Source organism: Poecilia reticulata, chromosome 20 (genome assembly GCF_904066995.2).
Source record: "Poecilia reticulata chromosome 20, P_reticulata-male-v2, whole genome shotgun sequence".
Lineage (NCBI taxonomy): Eukaryota > Metazoa > Chordata > Actinopteri > Cyprinodontiformes > Poeciliidae > Poecilia > Poecilia reticulata.
Genome location: NC_088849.1, coordinates 7,607,573 through 7,625,923, shown reverse-complemented (window position 1 = coordinate 7,625,923; position 18,351 = coordinate 7,607,573). Strand labels below are relative to the sequence as shown.

Genomic DNA, 18,351 nt, shown 5'->3' with positions numbered 1-18,351 from the left:
TTTAAGAAGTCTTGTTTGTACTGTATTGGATCCACTATTAATGATCACTTTCAGGCTGAATCATACAGTATTTACTTCAACTACTAAGGATCTGAGGTTAGCTTTGCAGTTTGAGCAGCACAAATACATCAGTCTGGCATCTCAGTTTGCCCCAAACTTTCTGTGATTGTTGGATGTGCTTTTTTTGTGCTTAAGGAACCCTACAAAGTTAGACAAACCCTCAAACTGTTTCCCTGCTTTTAAACTGACCCAACAGACTGGCCTGGTGTGGTAACTAGCATTTATACCGTCCAAAAGGGAGTCTGATACAAGTAATGACTCTGCCAGATGTCTGAGAAATGCTCTTGCTCTCCCTTTAATCATTCACAACAGCGCCTTTGTAAACAGAAACATCATTGTCAGTCAGTCATTTTTTGAATTTTTTCGGCGCCGGCCAGTGTGGGGCTTAAAACAACATCTGCTCCTGCTTGACCGACGTCGACCGACCGACCAAAAAAAAACAAAAGCAATGATCTCATTGTTGAGTCTCTTTTGAAGTAATTGATTTCAGTCTCCGTCACATGTGCTGATGTATTTACGTGTTTTCTTTCTGCAGCGAGTCAAGACAAACCCTCCAGGAAGCACGTCACCACCCCAGCATCCTCTAACCCTGAACCCAGGAAAGATAGCCTTCCTCTGGGCACCACCATCAATGAAAGCAGCCTCCTCCTGGAAGTAAGAAACCATATGACCCATGTGTGTGTGTGTGTGTCCTGTGTGAGTGACGTCTGCTTCTGATCGCTTAAACAGAAAGTGTTTTCGGCATACAAGCGCCACGGTTGGGCTCGTTTTGGGCGACAAAATGCTCCGTCATGTCGTGCCGTTGCATTTTTCTTTCCTTCCCCCCTTGTGGATGGCACCGTCGGTGAACTCGCCCTGCAGTTCACGCACGTGCCTGTAAGAAGATTTGTCTGAGTGAGTTGCCCTGCGGCATGACCTCCCTCGTGGAGCCGCGGCGTTGCGTGACACACGGGGGGCGACGTGGCTGCGTTGGAGCCGATGGAGGGCAGTGGGAATTCTCACAAGCAGCCGGCGAGGTGCGTGAGAGTCTGCGTGAAGCGCATCTCCCCGTCTTGATGCTCTCACGGAGTGTGAAAGTGAGCAGGAAAGATGCGCAGACTCAGAGTCTGTCTCTTGACGGTCAAAGGAAATTGCGTTTGACGACAAAATGGGACACACCAGGACTTTAACGCAAACATACATTAGGGAAGACACACGGACAGGCTGATAGATAACACACTGCACCGCTTGTTGCTGGTGAAACAGATCAGGAGCACGCTGCATGGGAACTGCAAACACATCAGATCATTATTACACTCTCCATGACCCGCTGGCTCTCAGTGAGGCTGCAAATTATGACGTTGGTCATTTTCCAGCAGGCAGGGATTCAGAGCCCCGTCCCCTGTTAATGTGTTAGGTTTCTCACAGGAACGGTTAACAAAAGACTAGATTGACCGTAATGATGTTCCATCTACTGTTGCGTGCCTCAGCTTGGACCGAAGCCCTATGGCAAGACTGTGTACCGGGTTTTTACGCAGTGGAGTCCAAACAACCAGATCAGACACATTTTTTCCCCCCTCTTTTAGGCTAGATGGCAATCTATTACAGAACTTGAAAACTCTACAGAAAAACAAAAATGTGGTGAAGTTCCTTATTTACCAAAGTTTCTGGCAACTGGATTCTGTACGAGTGTACATCATAGAGAAAGTATTCAAATCCTTTCCGCTTATTCATCTCTTTTTTTTTAAGTGACAAGCTAACAAATATGTGCAAAACCGTGAAGTGGAAAAATCTGAAATTTGCCTTTAAAAGTCATTTGATTAGTAAATAGAGGCCACCTGTGTGTAATTTAATCTCAGTCTAAATCCAGATGGGAAGGCCACAAAGGTTTGTTGGAGAACATTAGCGAACAAACAGCGTCATGAAGACCGAGAAAAACAGCAGGCAGGTCAGACGGACAAATGTGGAGATGTTTAAAGCTGGGTTAGGTTATAAAGCAATACTCCAAGCTCTAAACACCTCACAGAGCTCTGGCTGTCGCTTGAAACAGGGAAGAGTGTGGCAACGCTGCAGCCCAAAGGCAGCAGCCAAGAGGCCTGAGATAACTTTGGGAGCAGAAGAGATCAAGGTGAAAGACTTTGTTAGTTTAGATTAGTCTGCCGTTTAAGTAAATGGTGTAGCTTCTTCCCTTTATTTTTTTGCTTTTCCCGACTCCATTTTTTCGCTTGTTGTAACCGCAGAGTGAGTCAAGTGCAAATCTTCTGGGATGTGTGGCTCAATCTGAACTCTACAGTTTGTTGTCTTTTTTTTTTTTTATCATTTATTGTGAACAATTTATTATCATGATAAGAATTTTGATTTCTTGTTGTCTCCATCAATTTTTAATTTTTTTCAAACTGTTATTTACACTAAAATTATTTGACTTTCTCCGGTGCTTGTTTCACAAGAGAGTCAATAAATACCAAAAAATTGGAAAATATGATCAATTACCGTTACTGTGTTCAGTTTAGTGATATAAATCAAGCTTCTTTAAGGTAAATGACTTCCTGAAGAAGCCTGTTTCAGGCAGGAATGTCAGTGCTACGAACGCTGTGCCATAAAGCTACCTTACAAAAGAAGTCATTGTTATTCTATCATTAATAGCACCACAAAATATTGTGATAAAATCCTAGGTCTATATCGCCCATTCCTACTTGACAGGGCAACCAGTACGAAGCTGACTTTTATGGAAAACAAGCGGGAAGAAAGTCACTGTAGAAAGAAAACGATAAAAGCTGTTTGCCGTTTGCTGCATGACGTAGCAGACAAAGCAAACACGAGGGGAAACTGGACATTTTTCTCTACGTGGCGCCACAACTTTTAAGATGTTGGAAGTTAAAGTTTTTAGTTTCTCTTGGGGGCTGTCTGTAGTTGCAAATATTTTGTGTCGCAGGACAGCAACAGGTGTTTCCACTACCTAAAAGCTTCAGGATCCAAGAAACTGAGGGAAATGATGAGAAAAACATATAAAAACGGCACTCTGTGTAGCGTTGCCAGTGTTAGTACAGTAGGTTTTTTTTTTCTTACTTCTGCAGCTCTGCAGTTTTCACATAACTGTGGGCAAGTGGAACATAGTTAGTCGTTCTTGGCATTTGTGTTTTATGTAAAACACGATGCAAACGCGATTCTGTGTCCCTCAAACCAGGGAATCTCCACGTATTGTGCTCAAACACGGGAACGACTGCGTTGCGCTCATCTGTGATAAATTCGCTAGTAGAAATGTATCACAATTACCTTTTTGTAAAGCTAATTGAAGTAATCAGTAGAAAAAATGTGTATTATCTTTTATTGCCCAAATACGCCGTTTCAGGTTAAAAGATCCTGTTTGTTCCAGAAAAATAAAACTACCAGAGCCCTTCAGGGTTTTATTGCTGCATTTATTGCAGGATTTCAGTGACTTGGAGGACACAAGGGAAAAAAGTGCATCACTGAGTACATAAACTTGCGTGAGACCGACATGAAAAAAAAGCTGACCTCTTTTTGGCCCCTGTAGGACTTCATGAAAACAACATGGCTTTCCTCTATATATTCAGCATATGCTCACGTCTATTGTTTGAATGAACAATCACAGAGATGAGCTTCGGCAGAAAAACTCGTCGTTTTAATCATTTAAAAAGTTATTCTGACTGAAATATCGGAACGTTTTCACCTGCGGAGCTGCGTTTTTTTTATCCCACAAACGCCAGAAATATTTACATTTCCGCCACAGGCGCATCGGATCACGATTGAAGTCACTGTTTTCATGCACACTTATTAAATCTGGCTCTGGCGTTCTGTTTCTGGATGATATTACGAGCGTTCCAAATCCCTTGAAATTAGGAATCTTAAATATGTTAAGCTACATTCAGTATTTATTCGTTCTTCCAAAAATGTTCACAGTCGTGTGTTTTGAGCGGCTGCCAGTGCAGTAGGTGCCTCTCTGTGTGTGTGCGTGTGTGTGGGGGTGTGTGTGTGTTTGGGGTCAGCGGGGGGACATGTGCCAGCAGTTGAACTTGTCAAACATCGTCTGCATCAACGCGACCGAGCACCTATCTCCCATCCTCCCACCGCCCGGCGCCTCTCTCTCGTCGCGCTCATCCCGCTTCCGGAGACGATCTTCTTAAATTGCGAAGCCGCAGTCCGGACATTATTCTAGGTTACGGCTTTCACTGTTCGCCTCTCAGTGCATCACGAGCTCTACGGCGCGTAAGGGGAGCGATCAGTTCAGTGAGTTCACAGGCCGAGTTGTGACGGAGTGTGTGCAGTGGAATGGCGTCCCCTGTGGATGGTTATCAGATCACTGTAAGGTGTTTGTGAAAGGGGGAGGAAACTGTGGGAGTGAGTGTGAATTTAGTGACCATGAGGATGTACTGCATGTAAAATACCTCCCTCCTTTCCCTCCCAACACACACACACACACACACACCCACACACACACACACACAGATCCGAAAAGTCCTGCATATTCTCGCTGTAAAACAGAGGTGACAGACTCTGGCAGCAGCAGTCACGCAAGTCAGCCGGTCCTGCTGTTGTCACGCAATCCAAGCTGCACAGATGAGAGGACCCCTTCCACATATCCTTCCTGTAACTTCTTTTTTCCCCTCTTCTGTTTGGGTTTTTCCTCGTACCTTTTGCTTCCCTCTCCATCCGCACGTTTGACTGAAGCCGCCACATTGTTTATGTGCAGCGTTCCTATTTGATCAGCTTTCATCTGGCTGCTCAAACAAGCCAAACAAAGATGAACTTTCAACAACAGCAGAAAAGAAATGTGTTTTGCTTTTGGAGACTTACTCGCATTTATTTATTTGTTTCACAAGACCAAAACGATCACTTTAGTTTTAAGGTGAAAGGCTTTGTGTCTGTTTCAGCCACGTCGATAATCACTTTACTAGTACAGCACGCCTAGATGCCAACAGAGACGACTTTATTTTCCCCAAAGAAAAACAACTTCAGAAACAACATGGGTTTCTTTTGCCTACTCTTCAACCTGACCTTCTGTGTTTACTTTTCACTGTTATTGTCATTGTATTGTATGGATGTCCTACAGTGCCAATAATTATGTAAAATATGATGTTATAAAATTAAGAGACCACTTAAAATGATCAGTTTCTCTGATTTTACTTTTTGTAGGTATATGGTTGAGTAAAATGAACATTGTTCTTTTATTCTAAGAACAACAAAGGATTTATTATTATTATTGATGTATCTAGATGATTGCAGATTTCTTTTCCATGGCCAGCATGATTAATTACTTGTCATTTATTATGTTTTGGCACATCTGGTACTCTGTACCTTTGTTCCATTTTTACTGACTCTTATGAAGACTTTCATACATTCATGAAAAGAAAATGTCTAATGAATTTGTGCTACATTTAGCATCTAGCTTCAAAGAAACATTTTGTACTTTAGTTCCTTTAGGTCACAATAAATGAATAGAGAAATAAATGTACTTATTGCTCTTATGATTATTTACTGCATGAATTACAATTTCTGTGTGTGTGTGTGCGTGCGTGCGTGCGTGCGTGTGTGTGCGTGTGCGTGCGTGCGCGTGCGTGTGTGTGTGTGTGTGTGTAGTCTCTAACAGGCTTTGCCTTGGTGGTGAGCAGTGATGGCATGGTTTTTTATGCTTCCTCAACCATTGTGGACTACTTGGGTTTCCATCAGGTGAGTTGAAAGTCTTCATACTTATATACACATAATACATAAATCATATGTTTCAAATTAGAAACATATGAACAGTGGCCGAGGTTTTCGTCACACGTAGGTTGTGGAAATTGAGATTAAACAAATCCATATTCAAAATAACGAAGCTGCCAGGTGTGTGGGAAAGGATTAAGTGCTCAATGCTAATAATGTAAAGAACTACCATTGGCTTGGGATTATGTGTTTTATGGGAATATGGAAAGAAAAAAAACATTGAGGTAACAGAGAGTTTTATAATAAAAAGAACACCGACTGAACACAATTTTTGATAAAACAAATGAAAATCAACCATGCAGAAATGTTCTGGTGTGTTTTCACCGTCAGTATGTACCAGAAGGCCTTTCTTCCACCCCAACACTCTTTGAATGCCTCCGCGTGAATCACCCCACAATTTAGCATTCTCCCTTTCTGGTGTCAACACTAGCTATCCTATTCCGTCATGCTAACGCCACCACCCTCCTCTAAAACGATAAACAAATCGCTTTTCAGTGTTGAAATCTCTCTTTTGTCCGCAGGCAGTCGACATGTAAACCACTGTGGTCTGAGACACTCTGCCTCACTTTATCTATGTGTCGGTTTGAATTTGTGCAGGGTTCATTATGGAACGACAACCTTTGAGAGAACAGCGTAAAAAACTGATATTAAATTTAGGAAGTGTCATGATCCTTTGTGCCAATAATAATTGAGTATTTGTACTCAGGATTAAATTGTGAAAAAGGACAGTTCAGAATTATTTATGTATTTATACAAGGACTAACGGGTCAGAAATAGAGTCGAGCACTGGATTCTGACTGGATGCTCTGAATATCTTAGCTCACACGTTCTTATCAACAGTTTTATCATTTGGTTGTTGCATTATGCTATTTGGTTATCCAAATTTTCCATCTTGCGGAGGCGTAAAGCTGTCCGAACAGTAGCGCTAAATGTAAAGTGCTCCCATAAAAGACAACGCTGCATTGTTTTCACACACATTTCAGGACAAAATGAAATTCTGAGAATCTTTTTAACCAGTTCTTGAATTAGAGTTCAGATTCCACTGCCAGGCGCAGCTTGTGCAGCGAAACTAAAGTGAGCTCAAAAATAACCTTCTTAAAATAATGGAATAAGTCTTTTTTTTTTTTTTTTTTTTTTTGCCAAAAATGATATTTGTACATAAATCAATTTTTGTCAAAAAAAAAAAGGATTTATGACATTACTGTAATTTATTGAGGTGGCGGTTTTGTAGTTTAGAGAGAATTAAAACATCAAATCTTCAGTTTTGTACCAGTTTTCACACAGGAGTTCAGCGTTCGCCCAACCAATTATTCATATTTATTTATGTCATTACTCCATTAAAAGCTGAATGAAAACATATTTTTTCTCTCAAAACGCACTTTAAATTTTGCGTTTCAATGTTTAATTTACATTTTGCTTAAGTCTGTGTTAAATGTAAATAATGGCAAATGCTACAGCTAACATTACAAACTGTAATAAATCATGTTAGAAGCAGAAGGAATAACTGCTGGTCTCGTTTTAGATAAAACAATTAAAGATCATTTCCAAAGATTTTGTCTTTAAATCTTTACAAGCTGTGACGGCTGACAGGACATTCTGCAACCTGCCATGCAGATGGACTGCGTATTGAACATTAAAATACAAATTAAATTGTCAAACTCCCGTCACATACAAGCGGCTCTTTGTTTTGGCGGTGCAGTCGCGGTGGTGTGACAGTTCACCGGCCCTGATGTAGCCGTTCCACATGGGTATTTTTTCATTAGAGAAATGCAAAAATGCGTGTTCAATTGAAAGAGACAAGGTATTGACACGCAAGGACATGACAGAGAGCCGAAACACCGCAACACGCAAACCACATTCATGAGTATTTGTTGGTGATCAAAAGGTTCTATTTCCCCACATTTAGGACTTGAAAATGAGACACTCCCACCCTTCCAAACACACACACACACACACACACACAAACGCACATACTTTCCTTGACAAGGCCTCAGACAAACATGTTGCACCAGTTTGGGCCCATAACTGTAGTGAGAGGATACTTATTAATATACCACAGAAAAAACAAAGAAAAGAGAAGGCTCCACTGACTGGCACCACAACAAAAGCCCCAGAGAGAGGCAGAAAACATTCACTGGTCTTTGATCCAATTTGTCGCAGGAGCAATTAGCCTTTGAAGGTCAGTTAAAACATCACTTACTCTCCCCTTCTTCTTTTTTCCCCCTCTTTCTTTCCCTCTTTGCATGTTTCTTTACGAGACAAAAACAATAGTCACTCGATCCGTCTGTGTGCCTGAACGCCAGTAGGGAACCGCAGTCCGCAGGGCCAAGTGCTTTGTGAAGACGGTGGGAACAGATTGTGTTTTCAGAGGCAGGCGATCAAAAACCCTCGCGTGCCACTGCCATGGAAATTCTTGAGAGGGCGGGGGTCGAGGGAGAGAAGGGAAGAGGAGAAGGTTGAACGTTACTGCGAGGAATCTGTCAGGGAATGACAGAAAGCAAAAGTTATTGCTGGAAAAGAGAGAGGGGAGAGGCCTGATGAAAGCGGGATGGAGCCCCGGCTGGGGCTGTGTGTGTGTGTGTGTGTGTGTGTGTGTGTGTGTGTGTGTGTGTGTGTGCGTGTGTGTGCGTGTGTGTGTGTGTGTGTGTGTGTGTGTGTGTGTGTGTGTGTGTGAGAGCGGACGGGGATGGGGAGGGCTGGCTGAGCCGGACCGCTGCTCGGGAGCCGGTGTCACGCAATGTTTGACAAACACAGCTGCCCTCTCTGCTCGTGCAGCTGCCCTTCGGCTGTTTGCTACACTGACTAAATCCTCCTGACTTGTGTGTCTCGCTCTGTGTGTGTTTAAAGGGATGTATATTGATCTGGCATAACGCTATGACTATCTGCCTAATAGCGTGTTGGTTCCCCAGACATGTTGAGGCATGGACTCCATTAGCACCAAGTGTGTGGCACCAGGATTGGAGCAGCATACCTTTTACGTTCTGCGTGTTGTGAGGTGCGGCCTCCAGGCGTTGGACTTGTTTACTCACTCACCCCACAGATAATAGACTGTCTTAAGGTCTGGGAAAACATGAGGTCATCATTCTTGTGCTCCTCAAACAATTCCTCAACCACTTTTCCTTTGTGGTGGATGTCATTATGCTGCTGGAAGAGCCCACAGCCGTCAGATTATACCATGCCTGGTCTGCAATAGTGCTGTAAGTGGAGCATGGTGACATTAACTTGAAAGACAGGACCAAAGGTTTTCCAGCATTGTACCGTCCAAAATATCTCACTACCTTTGCCACTTGCCTTTTTCCCCCATTACAGTTCTGGTGCCGCACCTGGATACCCACATGATTTATCCACCCTGACCACCTTCTTCCACCTACATGTTCCTGTTCCGATGCTAACACACCCTTTGTTGGACCATATCGCTATAACTTTGGCTACGTTCACAAAGCAGCTAAATGCGACCCAAATCCACATTTTATTGCCCATTTGGGATCCATATGCAACTTTTTTCACCACAGTCTGAACGGCCCAATTTCAATCTTTTCAGCGCCCCACTAAAAAATCTGATCTCTGCCACTTCCACATATGGTACTACTTCCGATATGCATCCGATAGTTTCCAAAGCGTCTGCAATGTGAATGGTCATGTCGCATTTTATCCGGTATTTATGTCGCTGATGTAAGGCATGCATCATAATTCTGCAAAACCCAAATGTGGTGAATCTGAATGTAAATAACGGCTGAAAAGTATGATTATTTCATAATCATAATTGCAAAATTATGATTATGAAATTATCATAATTTCATAATCATAATTTATTATTATAAAATTATGTAAGACGTCTGTGTCACTGAAGCGCATCACATCACAGTCCCACCACTCCTTGCTCTGACTGCGCATCCAGACAGACTTCCTACAGAAGTTGTAGTCAGTGCTGCACTAAAGGCCATTGCTATTAGTTATAATTTCTTTTTATTAGCTTCCTTCTTTTGACAATAATGTTGGCTCTGAATAACTTTCAAATGAATCCATAGAGAGCGGCTATGGACTCAGTAAACCGTCTGCTGCTTTCTGACACCAACGGATGCATTTCGCTTTGAGGTCATAAACTGTCACACAGAAGTTTAATTAGTAGCATTGAATGACCACGCAAAGAATTTAAACTTATCATCAACACCTCATGAGTGAATGTAGCCTACGGCTCCTTAAACAACAAACTGAGACGCACTGTACTCTGACACAGTTCTATCATTACTGAACCTTCACTGGATGCAAGCAAACCTGTATGATCCAATCAATTATCTCACATCCTTATTTGGACCACAATTTATAAATACCTACCACAGGAGACCACAAAGAGCTACTGTTTCTGTTCAGCCGTCACATTCAACTCTTTTCAAATTCACATTTTGCCCCTTTCAGACCACTTGTTTTCTTCTGATCAACGCGTGTTCTGCATGTCTCGCAGTCAACTGAAAGACTAAAATGACAGGTGGTTTAAATCTGCCAATCAATATCAAACCCTGATCCATCTTGGCAGTTTATGATAAACCCATAACCGCTGTGTGAACGTCACTGCAGAACGAGAGTGACGTGCCAATGTTGTACAAAGTAAACTGCGTCGGTATTAGCAGAGCAGAGCCACCAGATGATCTTTCATCTTCCACTTGATCTAGGAAATATATATCGACTGGCAAAATCTGAAGCGGAAAATAACAGGATGAGGAAAACTTACAGGTTTGTTTTCTGATTGAAACACTAAATTCATTTAAGCACCAAAAGGGTCGTGACTCAGCTTAGTCGGATTTCTGAAAATCCCTCTGATTGGACGAACGCTGTGTGCTTTAAGCCACGCCCCTTTTGTTCTGCTAACCTGCTAAATCAGCTGAAAGAGTCTGGGTGCATCATTTTCAAATGGCGTAACTAGACAAAGCAATCCATAATACGTTTTTGGGGGGGGGTTATTGACAAGAAATCAATAACAATGTATATCGCGATAGACAAGTGATAAATATCAATAGATAATACATGGGGCTGCACAGTGGCGCAGTTGGTAGAGCTGTTGTCTTGCAGCAAGAAGGTTCTGGGTTTGATTCCTGGACCCGGTCTTTCTGCATGGAGTTTGCATGTTCTCCCTGTGCATATGTGGGTTTTCTCCGGGTACTCCGGTTTCTTCCCACAGTCCAAAAACATGACTGTCAGGTTAATTGGCCTCTCCAAATTCTCCCTAGGTGTGAGTGTGTGTGTGCTTGATTGTGTGTCCTGTGTGTCTCTGTGTTGCCCTGCGACAGACTGGCGACCTGTCCAGGGTGACCCCGCCTCTCACCCGGAACGTTAGCTGGAGATAGGCACCAGCAACCCTCCCGACCTCACAAAGGGACAAGGGTGTACACAAAATGGATGGATGGGGGGTATATGTTGGATCTTAAAGAGACTACTGATCGCCAATAAAAAGTGTTTCATTCTTTATAACGACTTACTTTCTCTGAAGCTAGGCGCACGTAAGTGAAACCCTCTCGTCCTTCCCTCTATCTGACCAAAATCTTTCCCCGCAGACCGACGTGATGCACCAAAACGTCTTCGACTACATCCACATAGACGACCGCCAGGAGTTCAGACGCCAGCTCCACTGGGCCATGTGTCCCCCACAACATCAGGCGATGTCTGGGCAGTCAGATGGCCAGTTAGCGGCGGGAACAAGTACTGCTCACAAGTTTTTCCCCCCTCCACCCACATAAATTGCTTCTCATATTCACATTCTCTCACCATCATATTACAGGTGAAGACTTTGTCGTGAGCAGCATGTTCAACTCTCCGGAAGCAGGGGAAATTCCCCCAGAGCTCTCCTGCTTTCTCAACAGATGTTTCATAGCCAGAGTCCGCTGTCTCCTGGACAGCACGTCTGGGTTTTTGGTGAGTGCTCCGAACCGGCCAAAGCAAACTCCTAGAAGACACAAGCTAATCTAAAATTGAAATGAATGCCTTCGTACAACCAATTTTATTGCACAATTTCAGCTTTTACGGTTATTTCTCCAACATTACTCGGGTTTAGTTCACACTTTGCACCACTGCTTGTGACGATTTTGAGACCCGCAGAGGGAAATAATCACGGTCAAGAGTTGGGGAATAAAAAGAGTACAAGTTTCTGTTGGAGTTAGCAAAATGGCATCTACAATGTGTTGTTTGGCTGCCATGTTCTGCCAAACCAGAAGCTCCACATGGTCGCCTTCTGCCTCCTACCTTACTGCCAATTACCTAGTAAATGTTGATAACATAGTCCCTACTGAAAAAAGTTACAAATATGACACAAACAATTATAATATAATAACCCTTTTCAGTTGTGTTGCAAAACAAAATTAAAGTGACAAATATTTGTTGCTAACAAGCTAAATCAAGATGGTGAATTAGCTAATTTGCCCATTTTTAGCCTGCATGTTAAATGCGTTAGCATCTTCAGGGCAAATTAACTAAACTTTAAGAGCTGTGATTGCGGTTGTCGACTCTTCCACTGTGTTACTTGGAAAACAACGCGATAGAATGATCTGCTTTTGTCATTTTGAATGATGACGTGGTTTAGTGTAGGCTGATAAAAGATAAAGTGAACTGTGCCCACTCTTGCAGCCTGCAGTAGTTCTCATCAAGATTAGAGCATACAAAGGGTTGCTGGGTCATTTGACGCAAGATTGAATTTAGATTGTGCCACATGGTGTACCAAAAATAAAAAAATTATCAAGAGCTAACATTGAACGACATATGAAATTTGTATGAATACGTGAACATATATTTAATTTGAGTCAGTTATCATTTGTTTCTGTTTCGTTTCAGACGATGCAGTTCCAGGGTCGGTTAAAGTTCCTCCACGGGCAGAAAAAGAAGTCGCCCTCTGGGACGCAGGTTCCCGCCCAGCTGGGTCTGTTCTGCATCGCCGTGCCCCTCTTACTGCCCTCCATCACCGAGATGAAAGTGAAAAATATTTTAATGCGGGGAAAGAACAAAGGTGGGGGGATTACCTCTCCGATGGAGCATGGGTAAGAGAAAATAACACTACAGGACTTACATTCACTTTGAATGATTAGAAGAATCTGAAACTTTAAACGGTTGAAAAGCAAATGTGCCTGGTACTGATTGAAATTGCTGTCAAAGTGTTTAAGCAGTGATAAATTCAGGCACAAATTGAACTAAAATTACAGCTGTAAGTCGTTTATTTGAAGTATGTTTTTGTACAACTAGAAAGGAAAAGTGTACTTGCAAAATACGAAAAGCACAAACTTCACAGAAAGCAGAAATTAGCTTTAATTTTAAGCCTAAAACACATGAATGTGGTTTGATTTAAGCTTTGCATCTTTCCAGCAACTTTAATCCATACCTCTTTAAAAAAGTATCCCCACATCATGATGATGCCACCACCATGCTCCACAGAGAAGATGGTGTGTTTGATGGCGGCCAGAAGTCTCAATTTTGTTCTTTCATCAGACCAAAGAACTTGTTTGGAGTCTCCCACGCTGCTTTTGGCAAACTCTAGTTGAGAACTATGGTTTTCTTCAGAGTGCTTACTTTATTTGTTGAAGTCAAATAGGTACCACTTAAGTGATTCATGACTTAACAAAGGCATAAAAAAAACAGTATATGGCTTAGATTAGTCTCTTCCAGTGTGAGGTCTCCAACCAAACTCCCTCCTGGGAGGCACCATAAATTACAGAGGGTGCCAAAATTAGATCTGTTTTTATAAGTACATCACAAAAACAGCAACATATTTGCAGAATTTTACATTTCTGGTTGAATGTAAAACACATGAAACGCTGCTCTGAACCACAAACATTTCACACAAGTGTTTGTGATTTATGGGTGGGGGGAAGGAAATTTAAAAAAAGAAAAGAAAAAAAAAAACTCAAACGGCACATCAACAAACATGTGGGAGCGGCTTCGTAATGTGGCACTGTCCATGTGTCTTCATGGATCACTTACTGAAAAAAATGAAATCCTATTTTAAGACCCTTGACAAAGTGTTTGGCACTGTTGGATAGACATGCATCTGTTTGAAATTATCATGTTATTATAAGTTAAAATGAAGTTAAACCACTGCCGCTTTATAGTATTAAAACAAATCATCTAATTTAATAAATTAAAAACAGAAAGCAACAGATGTTTTTACGTGATTTTTAAGACCACTGATTGTTACAGTTGGAATATTATCCACATTCATTTATTGTTATTTTGATTCCAAGACAAAAACTAGAGGAAAAAAAAGCGAAACACTCAAAAAATGTAGGAAAACAGTGCAGAAATATTGCATCTTTTTTAGTCACTCTGTCGGATGACCTGATTTCATCTAATTAGCTAATAGCTATTAGCAGTTTAATTAGTTAGGCTATCTGCTCCAGCAGTCGCCTGCTAATGTCGAATAAACACAATTTCGAAATACATAAGAAATGCTATTAAAATCACACGTGAAGAAGTTTTGTTCACACGATAATTCAATAAAAAACAACTCGCACCATCCTCCTATCACTTCCTGTGACCTTCTTTGTCATTTCCACCAGTAGCAACATCCAAAAACGCACCTCATCCTGGCCCCAAAAACTTTTTGAAAATTGCTACATTTCCTTAAACAAATTTATTTTTCCAATTCGAATTTACGCTATTACATGATAAATGGAAACGCAGACATCGACAGATTGGCGACCTGTGCTAGAAACATAACACTCCCACTGTGTTTGTTTGCTGTGCGCTGCCAACAAACCTAGAGCTCTTCGGGTTGTGCGTGTAAACGCTGTTGTTACTTCCTCAGATGAGACGCGTCCCAGAAAACATGAGTCACATATGGAATTATTCTCATGACCACCACAGTGAATCAAGCTGAGATATTTATTTTTTGACTCATCTCTAAGTAAAAAGGAAGAAAATAGGGCAATCCCAACGTAGTCACACGAACAGAGCGGCAATATTTCTGAAGCAACACTTGCCAAACAATCTGTCGACTCCACTGAGTTATTTGAAATTGAGGTTTTTGAAAGTGAGCTCTGGCTGTTGTTCATTAAAAGGATTGTCAAGCTCTGTGCATACTATGTGCTTTGTTCTTTTAATAGCCAATAATGGAACAGCAAAACGTATCTCTCACAAAAACCTTCAATCACGTTCACAGATATGTTTTGTGTTGCTTTTTAAGGTTTATTCAGCCCAGAAAACTCAACTGAAAACGTTTTAGCCCATTTGTCCAACAAAGATGATACATTTCACCAAACTCAACCAGCTGTTTACCACATTTTTGACATCAACGGGCGTTTTTATTAACGTGTTTTGTTCCATCTTTACAATGCTAAAGACAGATGGTGACACAACTGAGCTCTTGGGGGACAAAGTAGTAAAACATCTTTATTGTTATACGAAAATATCTGTAAATTGATAAAACACTTCACTTCCTTCAAAACTCATGCAGGAAAAAAGAAACTCAAAGCAGATAAAAGTCATCATAGAACAATCTTAAAATGTACAACACCCTTCATTCCCTCACATGTCACAAGTGAAAGCAAGTTTTTTTCCACAAGGTTTTCACCCAAACACATAATTTTTTATTTACCAGAAAAATCTCCGCCCTGCAGCTTGGTGAACATCATTTCCTTTAAAATTCAAAAGCCTTCTTGGATCAACACAACTAATAATGTTACAATTCTCACCCTGAATTGCTCCGCAGGTTCCTCCCTGTCATGCGTGTATGAAATGTGCTGAGTCATTTTTAGCATGACAAAAAAGCTCTTTCCTCTTCTTCTGACTGCGCACTACTGTGAAAGATGAAACTGGGCTCACCAGTAATTGTGATTTTTTTCTTCAATATGCTGCTGAGAGCATATGTGTACCGTGTCACCCATTGCTACATCAGCTTGCTAATCAGATGTTGTTCATTAGTCCCTCAAGAAAGAAAGGACAAAACGTCATACTGAATTTACATGTTGGCTGGTATCTGGGAAAAAGAACTTGTGAATAAATGTTGTCCCTGTTTTTTTCTCTGTAGTGAGCGTGGGGAGCACCTACGGAGGCATTCCATCGGTGGAGGAATGGGTGACATGACAGACCCTCTTCTCTTCACTTGTCCCCATCCGGGCGCTACACAGCGAAGCCACCACACGCTCTGGTCCCCTCTTTGCAAAGACAACCTCAAGTGCAGCTCCGACGGCTTCTACGGCCAGGAGGAACCCCTCAACTTCTGCAAGTCCTCCGTGGCGGACCACAAAGACGCAGCCGTGGGCCTGGGCGGAGGGTGGCCCATGCGGCAGCGGGTGGGGCCCGTCAGAGCCGCCCAGGGAGTCGGCTACGTCCCATCCAACCGTCTGAACAGGACTGGCCAGTACGGGAAGCCCTACCGCCTCTCGCCGAGCTGCCACGGCGGCCGGGGCGCAGACGTGTACGTGTCAAAGCTGTACGGGTCTTCGGATGCGGATGCCTACTGCGTAGACCTGGTGAAGAGCGAAAACGACTTCGGGGAGTGCTACGAAGGCCACATGATGTCTGAGATGCCGCCCATTAAAATAGAGCACGACTCCGACTCGGAAAACGGATGCGAGACGTACGGTCAAACCTGGGCCTGCCGCAACCAGGCCATCATCGACCGTCACTACGGGAACGGGGTGTTCGACCCCAGCACTGGCCTGCAGCTTAAATCGGAAACGGACTACTATGACCCGCAGTTCTCCCCGTGCCAACGAGGGAAAGCAGGAATCAGCCCCACGTACAACAACGGCGCCTACCCCGGCTACGCGGTCAACAGCGCCGCTCGTCTGCTGAAGTGCGACAAAGACTTGGTCAGTAACGGCGACTCCAACCAGTTCAGTCCTCAGAGACTCTCTCACTCAGACTCTCTATGCAGCAACCAGCCGGTGAACCTCATGGAGCCAAACGTCTACCCTCAAAAGGCGTACATGCACCTGGACTACAGCAAGCACAGCGCCTACGAGTTCAAAGGTCACGGCTTGATCCACTCGATCAAACGGGAGCCGATGGACTCCCCGCCCTGGTCTGAGAACGGCCATGACATGAACCAGTCCATGATGGGCGGTTCAAGGAACGTTATGCCATGTGTGATGAGCACAGGCCACCACAAGTCCAGTCCCTACATTTACATGCAGTGAGAGGACGGCGGCCGCACATGAACACATCAGCAGATATCAACCCGCACACAACCCCCCTTCACACGTACAATTACACACAGACACAAACAAATCAGTACATATTAACTTGTTTTCCCCTTTAGCGTTACAAGTACACGTGTGTTAGCATTACAAAGGAAGGGTTACCACGACTCCCACGATGTCAGACATTTTTTCAGAAGTTTAATGAAGAGGTCTCAGGTTCAAAAATCTGTGTTTTGACAATCAACAATTTGACTTTCAGAAGATATTACTTAAAAAAAAAAAAAAAAATGTACAAATTTTGGTTTTTTAGCACTTTTGAATTTAGTGAGAGTGAGCAAAATGTCCAAGAAAAAAAAGATTCTTTAGTTTTTGTATTGTTACACCTGGATTTTGCAAGGATCTGTTTTTATTTTTCTAAACTTTTTACACAGGAGAAAACTTACATCCGCTGACAGTTTCGTTTAAATTGATGCACTTTGAAGTCATTTTTGAATATTATTTTGATGTGTCCAAAAACGTGCGTGCCGTGTAAAACCCCATTCACATAATGCGATCGCTTTCAAGGAATTTAAATAAAATTTTTGATGGGACAAAAAAAAACCTCAAAAGGATTTTCTTATGCAATAGAAAGCCAAATATATTTAGATTTCGCTTTTCACTGAGACAATCTCACCAATTTGTGCCCTCACGTTTCTCTTTGTACTTAATATTTTCCATCAATGTGTATAAATTATGACATATCAATTTATTTTAGATATTTTTTTTGCAGAAGATATATATTAAAAGAATTAATACCCCTACCAGATTTAAAAATGATCAACCCCAAACTTCAAAATGATTTACTGCTATGTACATAATTTTTTTTTCTGTGCAGCAACTCTGGAAGAGCTACCATAGATTCGTTGCTCACTTGCGAGAAGTCACGCACGACATAAATGATAAAACCTTGTGGTTGTAACATGACAAAATGCTAAAAGGTCAGCTGGGCATAAATACCTGCAAGGTGCTAATGTGATCAGAAATCAAGCATTACAATTGCAGAAACTTGAAAATTCTTATCTATAGTAATAAAACAAAAATAAACAGGTGTCATCGTTCAAGATAACGCACCAAAATCATGTGAAATTGAATCATCTTTGCTTGTCTTTTATTGCTTATGTAATGAACTTCAATTGATCTCATTTAAAATCCACCAAACAAACGTTTTGTGTTGATGGACTAGATTTTTTTACACTTTAAAAAAAAAACATCATATCAACATGCTTTGGCATAAAGTTTATTAAATATAGCACTACAGACTACTTTATTCTGAGATTATTTTACAAACTACACCAGCAGAGCACAGTCCCAGTGCAGGTAATCACCAAAACATGTTCAACTAATAGTAAGGCCAAAGAACCTTTTGCATCTTATTCAATACTTGTTGGGTTGGACCCAGCAAGTAGAACTCAGAGCCTCATCCACGTCTCTGTGG

General features: G+C 42.0%; 1 protein-coding gene across 1 annotated transcript in view; it reads left to right on the top strand.

Moving 5' to 3' along the window:
• Positions 1-16,958, top strand: part of ahrra (aryl-hydrocarbon receptor repressor a) — a 71,360-nt gene extending 54,402 nt beyond the window's left edge. Inside the window, exons 4-9 of the mRNA XM_008438321.3 lie at positions 596-714; positions 5,635-5,724; positions 11,307-11,451; positions 11,531-11,664; positions 12,577-12,779; positions 15,761-16,958. Of these exons, the coding sequence (XP_008436543.1) occupies positions 596-714; positions 5,635-5,724; positions 11,307-11,451; positions 11,531-11,664; positions 12,577-12,779; positions 15,761-16,874 (1,805 nt within the window). The 3' untranslated portion in view covers positions 16,875-16,958. The remainder of the gene's footprint in view (positions 1-595; positions 715-5,634; positions 5,725-11,306; positions 11,452-11,530; positions 11,665-12,576; positions 12,780-15,760) is intronic.
• The last annotated feature ends 1,393 nt before the right edge of the window (positions 16,959-18,351 follow it).